Source organism: Amblyomma americanum, chromosome 5 (assembly GCF_052857255.1).
Source record: "Amblyomma americanum isolate KBUSLIRL-KWMA chromosome 5, ASM5285725v1, whole genome shotgun sequence".
Lineage (NCBI taxonomy): Eukaryota > Metazoa > Arthropoda > Arachnida > Ixodida > Ixodidae > Amblyomma > Amblyomma americanum.
In genome coordinates, this window is record NC_135501.1 from 23,896,158 (window position 1) to 23,911,153 (window position 14,996).

The following is a 14,996-nucleotide window of genomic DNA, read 5'->3' on the forward strand; positions in this document are numbered from 1 at the left end:
AAATATTACAGACCGATCAGCTTACTGTCCGTTTTCTACAAGGTCAGGGCAACCTTAGACTTTAATCAACCAAATGATCAGGCAGGCTTTCGTAAAGGATATTCCCCAATACATCATATTCACACTATCAATCAGGCAATAGAGAAATGCGCAGAATATAACCAACCCTTATATATAGCCTTCATTGATTACGAGAAAGCATTCGAATCAGTAGAAACCTCAGCAGTCATACAGGCATTGCGGAAAAAGGGTGTAGAAGAGCCTTATGTCAAAATACTGGAAGATATATATAACGACTGCACAGCTACCATAGCCCTCCATAAAGTCAGCAATAAAATTCCAATAAGGAAGGGCGTCAGGCAAGGAGACACGATCTCGCCAATGCTGTTCACCGCCTGTTTACAGGAGGTATTCCAAGGCCTAAATTGGGAACAGTTGGGAATAATACCTAAATAATCTGCGATTCGCTGATGACATTGCCTAGCTGAGTCACTCCGGAGGTGAACTGCAAATCATGATCAATTAGTCAGACAGGCAGAGCAGAACGATGGGTCTAAGAATTAACATGCAGAAAAGCAAAGTAATGGTCAACAGTCTAGCAAGGGAACAGCAATTCACAATTGGTAGCGAGGTGCTGGAAGTGGTAAATGAATAAGTCTACTTAGGGCAGGTAGTGACAGCTGATCCGGATAATGAGAGGGAGATAACTAGAAGGATAAGAATGGGGTGGAGCGTATATGGCAGGTTCTCTCAAATCACGAATAGAAGTTGACCAACAACCCTCAAAAGTAGACAACAGCTGTATCTTGCCTGTACTCACCTATGGGGCAGAAACATGGCGGCTAACGAAAAGAGTTCAGCTTAAGTTAAGGACAACGCAGCGAGCCATGGAAAGAAAAATGATAGGTGTAACGTTTAGAGACTGGAAGCGGGCAGAGTGGGTGAGGGAACAAATGCGGGTAAATGACATCCTAGTCGAAATCAAGAGGAAGAAATGGGCTTGGTCAGGGCATGTAATGCGAACGCACGATAACTGCTGGTCCTGAAGGGTAACGGAGTGGATTCCAAAAGAAGGCAAGCGTAGCAGGGGGCGGCAGATGGTTAGATGGGCGGATGAGATTAAGAAGTTTGCAGGTATAGGGTGGGCGTAGCTGGCAAAGGACAGGGTTAATCGGACAGACATGGGAGAGGCCTTTGCCCTGCAGTGAGTGTAGTGAGGCTGGTGATGATTACGATGATGATATCACATCCCTGTCCCTGGATGTGGGGCCGCAGCTGTGCAGAGAGAAAATGCACTCAACTGTTTCTCGAGGCAGGTGGCCGGGCACACATTGTTTGCCTTGATGTTGTTGGTGATGCTGCGCAGGCCAGCTTGCCACACCTGCACAACCCAAAATGAAGAAGGCATTTTGTGAACGGGGAGAGTGCGAACTGGGGCAAAAGAAATCAAACGCAGAATGCATGCACTTTTTTTTTATGTACTCAAAACATCATTTCTCCAAAAAACTAAATGAGAATTGGTTGCCTAAGGAGGTCATCTCCATAACATCTAATGAAACTTTTGCTTCTTCTTTCTAACAGTTGTGTTTTATTCTGTATGCACTCTCTGGTCTTAGTACAGCATCACTGTTTACAACCCTTAAATGTGCTGCATTGTTTATTGTTTGTTACTTCCTACCTGTAACGATGCTGTACAGTTTCTGTTGGCATTACTACCCCCCCCCCTCACCTCGCACTGTAATACCATGCCAATGGTGTCATGTGGTGAAGTGATAAAAAAAATGAGAAGACTATAATAAAGGGAACCAGCTACTTCCAGACAGGATCCAAAGTTTCCCCCAGGGCTCAAATGAGCCTGCCCAGACCTTGATGCCAAATGAGTGCTACCAGGAGAACAGTGCGCAAGTTAAGAAAATATGCCGCAAAGAAAACTACCCTGAGATAAATACGCGCAGCTGCTCCAGGAAGGTCATCCCACAAAATTAAAGACATAGACGCTAACAGAAACACTATGAAAAAATTTGGTGCTTGAAGGACCTCTGAGTAAAGAGGTCATGCATATCATGAGATGTCCTCAAATTGAAAGGTCAATGCCACTAGATTTTTCCCACTATAGCAGTGACCATTTACTACTATGCAATCACATCTTAGCAACAGCATGGTTCCAAGGTCGACAAGTGGATTCGATCGAAAACTTCATCCCAGAAAGTGGCCAAGGCAGTTACCATTTCATCCCTTTCTGCCGAAACAAGAAGAAAAAACAAAACTGCGTGGGCCAGGCAATGCACCAGTGAACAACATGCCTTGGCTGTCTCAGGGTCCGGGCAGACCACGTGTGTGTAGTTGATGTTGACCATGTCCGTGCCCGAGCAGATGGTCAGGGACACCTCGTCTAGCCCATACCGGTTCTTGCTGCTCAGTTCTGCTAAGAGTCGTACGTCCTGCAATGGGGGAAGACCAATCGTGTGGGAACCGCGATGGACTTAAACAAACAAAGCACACTTTAAGGAGGACAGACGAAGCGTGATTCCCACACAACTAGCCCCTGTAATTGCTCTCTTGGAAGACCAATGCTGCTTCTCGCAAAGTCCCTAGCGTGTGTCTCGTCTGCATTACTCCAGGAAAGGCTGCCACTTATTTTTTTTTTATTTATTCCAAAAACACTGCAGCCCAAGGACCAAGCAGAGTGGGCAAAAGAAAAAAAAACAAAATCACTGAAAAACTCACATTGCTACCTAAGAGAATAAATGTTATATACTACCCTGCTGACAAGTGAGCAAAAAAAAATTGGCCAACAATTCTGCTTCTCGGTAATGCAATTCTTGAGTGCAGCTGTTGCTGCACCTGAACTGTAGGCGACCACATGGGGAATGCGCAGTGCCAAATGAAGGCGGCTCTGGGTTTCAATTTGGGCAGTGCGCACAGCGTTCTGCCACTGCTGAGCCTCGGCTCGCCTCAGGAGAATGGCCAGCACACTTACAGTGCACATGACTCTGGCACCATCTCTGGCGACCTACGCATACCTTACCAGTGATGTCATTGGCAAGCAGACGATAGCACGCGTTACTATGGTGCCGTGGGTCATCACCACGCAACCTGCCTTCATGCTACTACCGTAGCCTCCCCTTCCGCTTTCCCCATTGCGCTCTCTCCGCTCAGTTATGCCACCGACAGCGAGGCACGCTGCTCAGCCCGGGAACGGGTGCCTAAGAGCTGAGCTCTGAAGCATGAATGCAGTCTAAGCAATGAAACAGGAGCAAGACAGGATTATTTGCATGAAAACACTCAACTGCACCAAAGGAAACCTGCCCCCAGTGTATGCCCAGGGACTTCGCTCTGCAACTAAAAGAAGAAGAGTAGCCATTGACCGCCTCCCCACAGTGCGATAACATGACTCACAGCCTTAACCCCCACTCCTCCCCCATGCCTTTCGCATCAAAGCTTTCATTCTTTTGACCCCCTCCTCCCCTTTAAAGACGCTACCTACTGCCCCCAGTCACCCCTGATGAAGGAGCCGAGCCGGCTTTATCCCATTGGGTTTCAAATTAATGTTTCTGGCCGGAGATGTGCAGTCTATTATTAGTTTTCAAACCCAACCAGACAGGCAAATCTGTCAAAATGTTTAGTTTTCAAAACAATTTCCCAAGGTGGGCAAATATAACAATCGAACAGCCTGATGGCATCTCTGACTCTAATATATTATGGTAGACAAAGTTTTAGAAGGGGGCCAGTTGGTGCTCAGCAGGCATCACGGGAGCACAAAAAAACTGCACATGAACAAAGAGATAGCAAACACTGACAACCGTTGCTTCCAGCTGATTCACGTATTTGCTGACACTCACATGGCTTCTATATGTGTTCCTTACATTTCCAGTATGACAGAATCAAATCACAATGTGCAAAGTCAAACACACCAAGATGCAAGTGAAAAACCAAAAAAGAAACAAAAACTAACAAAGGTGCAAGAAAGCACATTCCTTTTTTGACAGTGAGATGGACGGTTCTACTCCACTCTTGTATTGCTATTTTTACGCAGCACTGTAATAGCCCCACTATGCAGAAAAGCCAGTGTCAGCATTCCAGTTGTGATGGAAAAATCCCGATTGGTCGAAAAGGTGGCTGTTATAAGAGGCTCCCATAGGTGGCGCCAGCCACACCAGCGACACATCAGATCTTCAATGATCGAAGCAGTTGTGAGCAACGTGCCAAACACACGGGCCATCACCCGCCGTCTTCCTCCTCATCCTCATATAAAGACAAGCAGACGACACATGTCAGTAGCGTCGCCTCTCATGCCGCTATGCAGCACTGTATCCCCCAACCGGTGGACTGCAAGTTACACAAGCTATTGCTAGGCTGTGCAGGGACGTTGTTATGACTTGGTTAAAGTGAGGCTTTATATGTGCGTGCTGTGGTCTTTCACATAATGATGGTGACTGTGAAAGAGGAAACAGCGTCTGTGTCTACATGGACAAGAGAAACCCTGTACCCTTAGAGGAACAGCTAAGTCTCCCCAAATTTTTTCTGTTCCAATGATTTCACGCATGAGTTGATAATAATTTCTCCCACTCATGAACCACTGATTTTAAAATCTGGACACAGAGCACGGCCTGCAGTGAATCACCAACAAATCATCACTCAACGTCCTCACACTACTGTTGTGCCTCCACAGGCAATCACTGTTGCAGTAGTGACTGGTACAACCCGCGCACCACTGGCCCCAATAAAGTAGCAGAAAGCAGCAGACTGCAGGCTACAGATTCTGTCCAGACCATGTACTATGCAGTTTTACATTTCATATGACGCCTGTGCCCAGGCAAGTAGCCAGAAATGTTTTTCGGGAGGGGCCTGAGGCAGCTGTAAAGGGTGAAGCCTGCAGGGAGGGGGGCCATGCTGAACAAGAACGCTGCTGGAGGGGGGCCTCCTCGGGCTCCCTTGGTTGCGTCCCTGTCTGTGCCTGGATGAAGTGCAAAGCCCGGTCACTTTGCATCTGACCAGCATGTATCAATGCATTACCTGCTCTTAGTCTGCAGTCCTGCAAGTTTTTTGCCATACTTTGTTTTCACTTGGCTACTTAGATGTGCTACACTTTTTTGATTGCCTTCACTATGTTAGTTTTTGTTCTGATAATTATTTTTATATGTGTGTACTACCCTTGCCTCCTAACCCCTCCCCCCATTCTTTATGTGGTGTCTCTAAAGGTGCAACAGAACGAATTGCAGTTCTCGAGGACAAACTGTGCATCATGTGGGATGATGGCACGAATTCAGGCCGACCAACTCGTGTCCGCGGACAATGTGGGTGGAAAAAGGAGGGCGCTTTTTAACTTTGGGACCTCCTGTTTTCATTCGTCTTGTGGATGGTTTCAGTATGCAGACAGTCCGCTAACTTGGCATGGCATCATGGATTCGTCCGCAACCCTGTCCGTTGTGTGAATCCACCTTAATGGATCCTTTACGAGTAAATAAATAATGATGATGATGATGATGACAGCTTGTCAAGTTTGTGAGGAGCTGTAAACATCACATTCATGCAAGCTTTTCCAGAAGGCTCCTTCAAGCTGTGTGACACAAGGTGAATACATGGGATCACAGCCCCCTTTTCCATATCAACAAATGGCTGGGAGTCCTTTGCTTCATCAGCATCAATGTGCCTAAATGCCTTACGCCTGCAAAACCAGCACGAAAGCGTGTAGCGTGCCTTGTATAAGTGTCTCACTCAGATGGAAAAGCCATGGCCCATGCAATGGTAGCATAATTTTCCCAAGTACATTTAAGAAGAAAAGACTGATAACTCCGCACTTGGAATGAGCTGGGCAAAACGCTAAGAGGGGTTTACAAAGAGGGATTCATGGCCTCAGAAAACCTGGCTGTCAGTTAGCAAAAACTTAATGCTGACAAAGCAGGTTTGCTCATCATAAAATAATTCATGGGCTAGAATTAGAAGAGTGAGATGATTCTGAACGACTATTAATATCAGGTTGGCTTTGCACTGTAGAAAGTTCTGGCCACAGCCAACAAGAATTTAAGAAGCATCAACAAACTAAATAATCTTAAAAACTGTTGCACTTCCAAGTGACTCAAGAGAATTTTGTCAAGGTGACTAGAAAAATGTTCGCCAGAAACCAGAGCCTCATCAATGTATACCTAATGCACTAATGAACACCCCCCTTTCTTTCGCAGGTGGGGCTTTTCCCTCCAGATTAAGGAAGTACTGTTCAGGTAAAACTCCAAGCATGCCGATGAGTGGGACCAGGATGCAGTGGCAGGAACCATAACCACATGTGCAGTGACCGGGAAGCAACGTGAGCATTGATTCAAAGCTCCAACATTATCTGAAGAACACCAAATGCACGGTGCGTGCTATAATATGAGCAGTTTGTGTGAGCAAAGTGTGCATCCCTCTCTTTTTTGAACAGACACTAAGCACTGCACCTTCGTTCACATTCAGTGCCTTGGCCTATACCTTGTGCAAGAGACAGCTTTGTTGACTGCGGCTTTTTGTTTTCAAAAAGCAGCGTGCAAACAATATGTGATCAATAAATGCGTGCCCAAGAAATTGGATTCCCAGAGTATTTGGCACCACATGCCCAATGCCCAACTAGACAGTGAACAAGACCATGGGCCAACAGACATCTAGACAGACAGACATCTAGACGAACTAGATCATGGGCCAACAAACGACAATGTGTGAGTGGTGCAGTGCGACAAGCAGCAAAGACGCACCTTATTAACGAAGCGGATGTTGTGCCTCACAAACTTTCATGTCGTTTGAACTCTCTTTTAAAGCTCATCTTTCTATATACTTACTATTACACATAGCCATTGTCTAGCACTTCGAGGGCGAAATTGGTGGAATTTTTCTTTTTGTGTTTTGCATGCCCATGGCTACACAGGCAGAGGAATAAGCCGTCACTGACTGCAAAAAACTCTGGTATGAGAAGCCCAGAGTTATCTGGTGTCCAGTCACGCAGACATGACGCCAAAAAAAAGCAACAGAGGCGCCCCCCACAAAAAGAGATATCCACTGCGACGCACCTTGGGTATGCCTCCAGCTCTGATGTCGTTCACTTGAGAAAGTTCGAGCACCTGGCCGTCCTGGAATCAGCCGCACAGAGCAGACACACATGAAAATGCACTTTACGAATAGCGATCATGAATCGCAATCTAAGTGTAACTCAAAGCTGCACATTAAAAAGTCAACATCAACTTTTGACGTCAAAGGAAGTGACAGTGAGGCATGCTACAAAGGAGGACTCCAAATTCATGCTGACCACTTGGAATTTTTTTAATGTCCACGAAACTGCAGTCACAAACCCTTTCCAATGTCACCGCAACTAAAACATGTCTGCCAAAGCCAGGGCCAAACCCAAAACATACTACAGAAGCAGATGCGGCAACTAAAAGGCATGGATTGAGGGCGCCTACTTACCATGCAATCAAACTAACACTGGGGGCAACTTCTTTCAATTTCTTTTTTCTTAATAAGAACTAATTCTGCAGCTCGCTCTAGCCATGTCGATGCTAGCTCAGCAACTAAAGATATATGAATTTATAGTCAAGAAGACTGGATTTAAAATTGGCTTGCCACTTTATTCAAACATGTGACATCAAGACCACACAGGACTCCATGACCGCCACTAGGAAGTGAACGGTCCTGTAGCCTGGCCTTGGCTAAAAACTGTCTTGACGTCACGGCATTTTTCTTGCAAATACGGTCGATGGTGACAGCACCAATATTTCATTTTTTCACCTTTCTTTGCCCATGAAAGCCCTGTTTTAAGTGTTAAGTGCAGCAGCTCTCTGTCACTGGGGTGTGGTAAAGTATCGACACAGGCCAACTTAACCCCGTCCTCAGGGTCCCTTTAAAACAAGCTTTTTTTCAGCTGTCATCAGCAGTCCACATTTGTCCTTTCCTAGATTCCACTTTTGCGCCAAGCAATAAAAATATCTCGAGAGCCTTAGAGGAAGCAAAACTGAGTGAAGCAGGAGCAAGCCATTACCTTAACCCGGCACCTCTCCCAGATCTCTCCAATCAACCTTGGAAAAATGATCTTTCTTTTCTCTCTCCCCTTTTTATCTCTCCCTCCGTTCCCCTTCCCACGTGTAGGGTAGCACACGGGCGTCGCCTAGTTAACCTCCCTGCCTTTCCGTTCATCATTCTCTCTCTCTCTCTCCAAGTAACCCTGTCCTGTACCAGCTGCGGCCACCCTATCCCTCCAAACTATTTAATCTCATCCACCCACCTAGCTTTCTGCCGCCCCCTGCTACGCTTGCCTTCTCTTGGAATCCACTCCGTTACCCTTCAGGACCAGCGGTTATCTTGCGTTCGCAGTACATGCCCTCCCCAACCCCATTTCTTCCTCTTGATTTTGACTAGGATGTCATTAACCCGCGTTTGTTCGTTACACCTATCATTTTCCTTTCCATGGCTCACTGCGTTGTCCTTAATCACAAGTCAGAAAGTTGAGCAGTATTCAGAAGGGTTAAGTTATATTATGCACATGCCGAATAAGAGCAGTACCAATCTTTCAGGTCAAACTACTAATGTTGCAAACTGATCCCACCCTCCAGAATGATGTGCCCAGCCATAATCTCAGCTAGTGACGGAGTGTCAACATGATGGAGGTCGAGCACTGGCTGAAAGTAGGTGTTTGCAGGTGGTGACAGGAAAAAAACAAAATTGCTCATGGAATTTGTTGGGAATGGGACCTGGGTGTTAAACAAGGGTTCATATCTCAGGAAGTGTGCAAAGGCAACTTTCGGCCAAGAAGTGCGCTTTCAAGGTATTCACTCGAAACTGCCACTCAGGATCCTTGGAAAAAGAACTATAGGGACGCTTGAGTAATGTTAACAGTTGTGGGGACTTTCCCTCGCGACTTCCCACTTTAGGTTAGCTTTCCCGCGATGCACCCTGCAGCAGCAGCATCACTTCGATGCGGGGTGCGTCACGTGACTCTCCCTGGTTAACTAAACAAGAGAGGGCACCGGCGTCACAGCGCCACAGACGGCTTGCTGCGCATGCGTGGGACACAGCATCTCTCTCTTCAGCTGGGGAACATCGTCGGGAGCGGATGTACCGCCCGCGGCGCTCCGCTCTCCGCTCGCAGAGCGAGGCCTCGTGGGGAGGACTGTTCTCCTGCATCTCGTCCCATCCGGGCACGGAGTATCCCCTGCCCTAGCATGGGCGAACATCCGCTTGTAACCTTGCTGGTGAGTCGGATGACCTCGATTCCTTAGCGTGTCTTGTTGCTAGCTGGCATTGTTGTTGTAGCTATAAATTCCTTGTTTGTGTCAGCCAGAGTATCATTCCTTTGATCCCTCAGAGCAAGGCCCGCCGTGGTCGGCGTGCGCTCGTAGCGTACGCGATCACGGGGTGGGGTCCGGGCAATCAGCCACAATTAAGTGGAAGAGAACATCTCCCCTATTAAACAAAACAGAGTGGAATGTGATAGCATTAAATTTCACATTTGTTGCAGCTTCTGTTGCAACTTCTCTGTGTGTTTGCATCATTTTCTTTGTGATTTTTGGTCTATCAATTGTCATGTTTGGACTGCTAGCTACCACTATGTTGTGACGGTGCCAGCAATTGCATATACATATCACATTTTTTTCTGACCTTTGATTTCAATTATCTAGGTTGCTGTTTAGAAACTAGGTTGCTCACAACACGGTCAGCAGGTTGTGACGATGTCACAAGGTCACGCAACCTCTCTACACCAATCATTACCATAAAAACCCGCGTATAACACGAGGTTTTTTTTCCAGATTTTAGCATGTCAAATTACCATCTCGCATTATATGCAAATCCACACAATTTTCGGCCAAAATCTGCAGTTCTGGTTCCGTTATTATCGAGCGCCGTTATCACCACGCTTTGAGTGAAAGGAGATTCTATCTAGCGGTGGCGTAGGTCGGCAGTTTCGATTTCGACACCAGGTCACTACGTTGACCTGACCTCACGACACCCAGGACGATCGCACCTTCCATGGTATCGGGACTGCGAAAGCAGTCCTTGGAAGGGAAGTAATCAGAGTCTGCAGTTACTGCCATCGGGCACAGGCCACGCTAGCTGCTCTGTACATTTGATGGTGGACCTTTGGGCTAGCGTTCCCAAGGAGCTCACCGGCTGTGATTTCAAAAAATGTGGGATATCAAACGCACTCGACGGTACCAAAGATATGTTTTTGTGGAAAGATATCTCTGACAAGGGCTTTTCGGAAGACAGTACACCCAATAACGATCACTAAAGCACCGACTACAGACACTTCCAAAGTGTGCGTGCCTAAGCGTCCGAGCATATGCCAGAACCGGTCTGCGCATGTTTATGGTAGGCGCGAGCACGATGCCCGATGTGTATCTGCCAGATATTTGGCGCCCCCACTACATGTGTCATATCCGATGCGCCGGTGTACATAAATAACTGGAGCACGTTCAGCTTTCCGACTTCCGCAGTGTCTTTGAGCTGTCTGCCTTACTTGCATTATACGCAAATTAAAACTTTTGTTTCTGTTTTTACTATCCCCCAATTACACCTCGTATTATATGCTGGTCCATATTATAAGCAGGTTTTCACGGTAATTTAATTGCCACCCGCCACAGGGGACAGGTTGTGATGACATCACAGGGTCATGCAACCTCTCTCAACCAAGCAGCGAATTTTATCTCGGACATCGGCGGGGTTTCGGTGTGACGATAGCTCTTAACGTTCTTGCAATGCAATAACAAGAAATGTGTACACTCACCCTTCCCTCGCTGTTCCAGTAGATGAAAAAGCCATACTCGTCGACCCGGAACAGGGCATTGGGTTCGTACACTACTTGTTCCTTTTCCTGCAGGCCCCAAGGAAAAGACAAAAGGGAAGGGCTACGTCACACAGCTCTGGCCACGATAGCAATGAAGCTCTCCTCACTATGTCTCTTGCACCACTCTCTCTTGTACAGGTACTGCAAATGTTAGCTAAAAGTTATCAACTTCCAAGGTTTGATCCCTAGTGCTCAATTCATTGAAGAATTGCAAAAAAACTGTGACATTCATTAAGAACCAAATAACTGCAGCATAAATAATTGAATTATTCCTGAATGCTTTAGAATGACGATACTGTGCATAAATATGCAGGTACGCAGAGTAAATTCAGGGCTAAATTGGAAACTGCTCAATAGCCTGCCAATGCAGCATTATGACCATAGAAATTTTGGTCTGTTTTAATGTTAGTGTTAGAGTTTGCATGCATCTATCTTTGAACAGGCCTCCTGCATCCCTGGCAGACGACGGTTTGACATTGCTTTCATAAATATGTTGTAAATGCCATCTCTGCAATTATGCCAGCAATATAAGCAGTTCTCCAGATCAGGAATTGAAACTGTTCACATTTTCACACTCTGCACCATACGGGCAATGTGCGCGGCATTAGAGGGTTACGGTCCCATTGCACACTGGAACCAAAGGCTGACTGCTAGTATTCCAGGAGCCCCTGTACAAGTATGGAGCATAGCGAATCAGTCTACTCCCAATTCCATGATCACCTAGGTTTTTCCTGCATATGAAGAAACTCGTCAGTGGGCAGTCACCATTCATTACCTGCCACCTCTTCCTTTTTTTTTTTTTTCGTGAGTCATTTCAAGTTACTACCTGTGATGATCACAGGGTTCTTTACCCAGGTGTCCCAAATTTCCCTCCCAATCAGCTACAGCATTTTTCCGGTTTCTACGGACACCACACACACAATGAGTGCAGTCACAACTGACTGAGCACCAGAACAACACGACTCGCCTAAGTGCTCAAACAAGCAATTACCACACACACAGACGTCAAGTCATTCCTGCGATCTCCAAGTATATAGCCTACCGTAAAATTCCGAACAAGCGGTCCCACCCATGCAAGGGCCCCCCCTAACTTCACTGTTAATTTCACATTTCCACGCCGTTCCGAGAAAGCGCCCCCCTCCCCCGTCCGTTCCGCGCCCTTATCACACACCGCGTCTCCGCGCCCAGGCGACATTGGTGTGCCCCATCCAGTCCAAGAATCCAATCCAATACAATCCTGCTTTTTAAGCCATTCGCATGCCCCTTCGTCACGCACCATTTGTCTTGTTTTGGCATTGTCAAGTCACCAATGCATTCATGCACAGTGGCGAAGAAACTTCAGGTCATACAGTGGCATCGGGAAAACGGAAGGGACATTCAACAAATGTCTTAAGACTTTAAGGTCGACTGGAAACGGATACGGGAATGGGACAAGAATTTCGAAAAGTTGTCACAGCAAAACAACGGGAAAGCAAAACTTCGAAGAAAGTTCAGTAACGGTACATCGGTGCTTAGTGAATGCGCGGACAATGAGCTCTTCGAGTTCTTTGAGCGGGAAAGAACGGCAGGACGTTTTAAATCCATGTGCACTGCGCTTTTTTTTTTTTTCTGGCGGGAAAATGTTGCCGCCATCTTGAATTCCGGCATCGTTCCAGGATAGCGCCCCCCTCTGCTTTGCCAGTAATTTCGACTTGCAAGGGCGGGGGCTCGGAATTTTACGGCATTGCAACATTGCGCTCATGGTGGCAGTCAATTCAAAGAAAAGGTGCTTTGGTGCCACAACAGCAACACGCACAAGATGGACAAGAAGCACGGCAGAGAGCACCTCTTTTCAGCCCTGCCCGTGTTGCCGTGCTGAAAAACCTATTCTTCCATGTGAACAGTCAACACAGTGCAGGGGTAAGATCAATGGGGCATGCTGCACCAACTGTGCACGGGGGGCAAACGAGAGGCAACAACGCACTTCTTCCCAGCGGTCGAAGATGCAGCCCTTGAGCAGGGCCTCAGGTATGGGACGCTGCCAGTTGAAGTCGTACGCTTTCGTCATGGTGGAGCCGGGGGCTGCAAGAGTGACAACCTTTTCAGCGGTGACATCTATGCCAGAAGCCTCACCGCATTTCCCGTCACCAGGCCCAAACCAAAATACTTCACTAAAGGAACACTGAGGATAAATCGAAGTTGGCCAGCATCGAAAGATTACTACATTGTAATGACAATAAAAAAAAGGACAACTTTAGCTGACAACAGAGCTCACATATGCCAGAAAAGACCGGAAGTGAAGCACAGCTGTAACCACCACTGGCTGTTTTCACAAGCAAACTGCAGTGGTGCAGAGACTGTTTTATGTGTGCATACCTGTGAGGCTGGGCTGCACTACCATTCTTTTAAAAACAGCAATCACAAAGTCCTTTTCAGTGTGGCAAGTTTGACATGACCAATTTGAATAGGGTCACAGGGAAATTTTTAAATACAATTTTCTCAGCTTCAACTATGTCTCCTGCTGCCAAACAAACATCAGCCACAAAAAAACAACGAGCAACCTGCACTAACATCGAAAATCAGGTGGAGGCATCGTCGGAGTCCCTTAAAGAGAAATTCTAGCACAGCTCACATTGTCAAGTGGCTCAGCCTTACTGCGTTGCCAACACTTAGCTAGCAATGCCAATTCATGGCTTGCTCAAGGGCAGAAGTAAGCCACTTAATTTCCCCAGGCAAACACAAAGTTGCAACAGCTGACACTCGGCCAAGGTGACTGCATGAGACTCACAGCAATAGCAATACGCACCAGAGATGCTGGCAAGGTTTGCCTGACCATTCACAACAGATTGCTTGCACTACACTTGTCCTGCTCTAGAATTAGCAAGGAATCTGCACAACACAGCCCACAACACATTTTTGCTACAGCAGAAAGCCATGAGGCAAAACCCACAAGCTCAAGTTCATGACACTCACATGCTTGACGAACGACACAGCCCCGAAAGCAACACCTCGGCTGTCTCGGGAGACAACAGGAGGGATGCTTGCTCAGAAACAGCCATGACCAGGGGAGGTCATTAGTGAAGCCTTGAAAAAGCCACTTCCGTATGCAGCGTTTTGCTCATTAGAGCGACTCCCAGCACAGAGCACGACCGTGACCTTGCCCGAAGGCCACATAAGGACCCAGTGCATGTATGCCGGCCCGATCATCCAGCCTTCCTGCTTCCAATTAACCGTGGGACAACAACGCAAGAGAGGAACAAACACCCAGTGGGAAGGCACCTCTAATGATGCCAGCACACAGGACGAGAATCTGAAATCTCTGCTGGAGCTGTGACTTGCACGGTCCCCCCAAGAATATAAACACGCACTACTGCACTGGGGCATCACTGTGCGCTTTCCATCAAAAGCAAACAGCCACACATACAAGTGGCATATCACTCAGAGCCCCTCCTGAAATATTTCTCCTGGCTAAACTGATCGCTCGTTCGTGCTCAAATTTTGCAAATAAATGACATTTGTTTGCGAGCTTCACTTGATACTGCCTTTAGATGGGCTACCTGCCTGTTTCGGTCAGAGTGAGCCAGTAGTCTGCATCATCAGCTATTTTTGAAAGACCGAAAAAGGAGGTTTCGCAACAGGTGTACCCGCAGCGCCCCCTTTCAATCGGTTACAGGACAAAAGCAGGTACGAAACAAAGAATGCTCTTCCACCGCTTCAAGTGAGACAGCGCTATGGGATCAGCTGTTGTGAGAAATCTTTTGGGTGCTCATTGCTGCAGCCGACGTGGACTGTCATTTCATTCTGACTGAAAAAGGCAAGTATCCCATCGAAATGCAGCACGAAATAAAGCACACCAACAAATGCCACAGATTTCCAAAATTTAAGTATGAACAAGCCAGCGGTTTAGCCAAAAGAAGTATTTGAAGAAGTGCTCTGACCAATGCACCGCTCGGCATAAGCCAGACTGTGAGCAGTGCTGCAGGGACCACAAGTGCCTCTGCGTGTGCTTTAAGGCTCTGGGGTTTACCATGACGAGCTCGAGCTTTGCAACGCACTGAGTGGCATGAAAGACACCCCCCCTTAATACACAGCTCAATGGACGTTCTGGTTACGTGAGCAGCGAGTTCTTTCCTTCTTATCTGCTGCCTCCCTCCACAGCTAAAAATATGATAGATTCGCATGCATGCCCACACACAAAAACGTATTCTGTGCA

The 14,996-nt window shown here is 47.0% G+C and overlaps 1 protein-coding gene across 1 annotated transcript in view; it reads right to left on the bottom strand.

Annotated features, from left to right (window-relative positions):
- The window catches only part of norpA (no receptor potential A), a 151,063-nt gene that overhangs the window by 107,930 nt on the left and 28,137 nt on the right, over window positions 1–14,996 (bottom strand). Inside the window, exons 3-7 of the mRNA XM_077664649.1 lie at window positions 12,768–12,865; window positions 10,745–10,831; window positions 7,038–7,097; window positions 2,304–2,441; window positions 1,302–1,381 (exon numbers count right to left, since the gene is read on the bottom strand). Of these exons, the coding sequence (XP_077520775.1) occupies window positions 1,302–1,381; window positions 2,304–2,441; window positions 7,038–7,097; window positions 10,745–10,831; window positions 12,768–12,851 (449 nt within the window). The 5' untranslated portion in view covers window positions 12,852–12,865. The remainder of the gene's footprint in view (window positions 1–1,301; window positions 1,382–2,303; window positions 2,442–7,037; window positions 7,098–10,744; window positions 10,832–12,767; window positions 12,866–14,996) is intronic.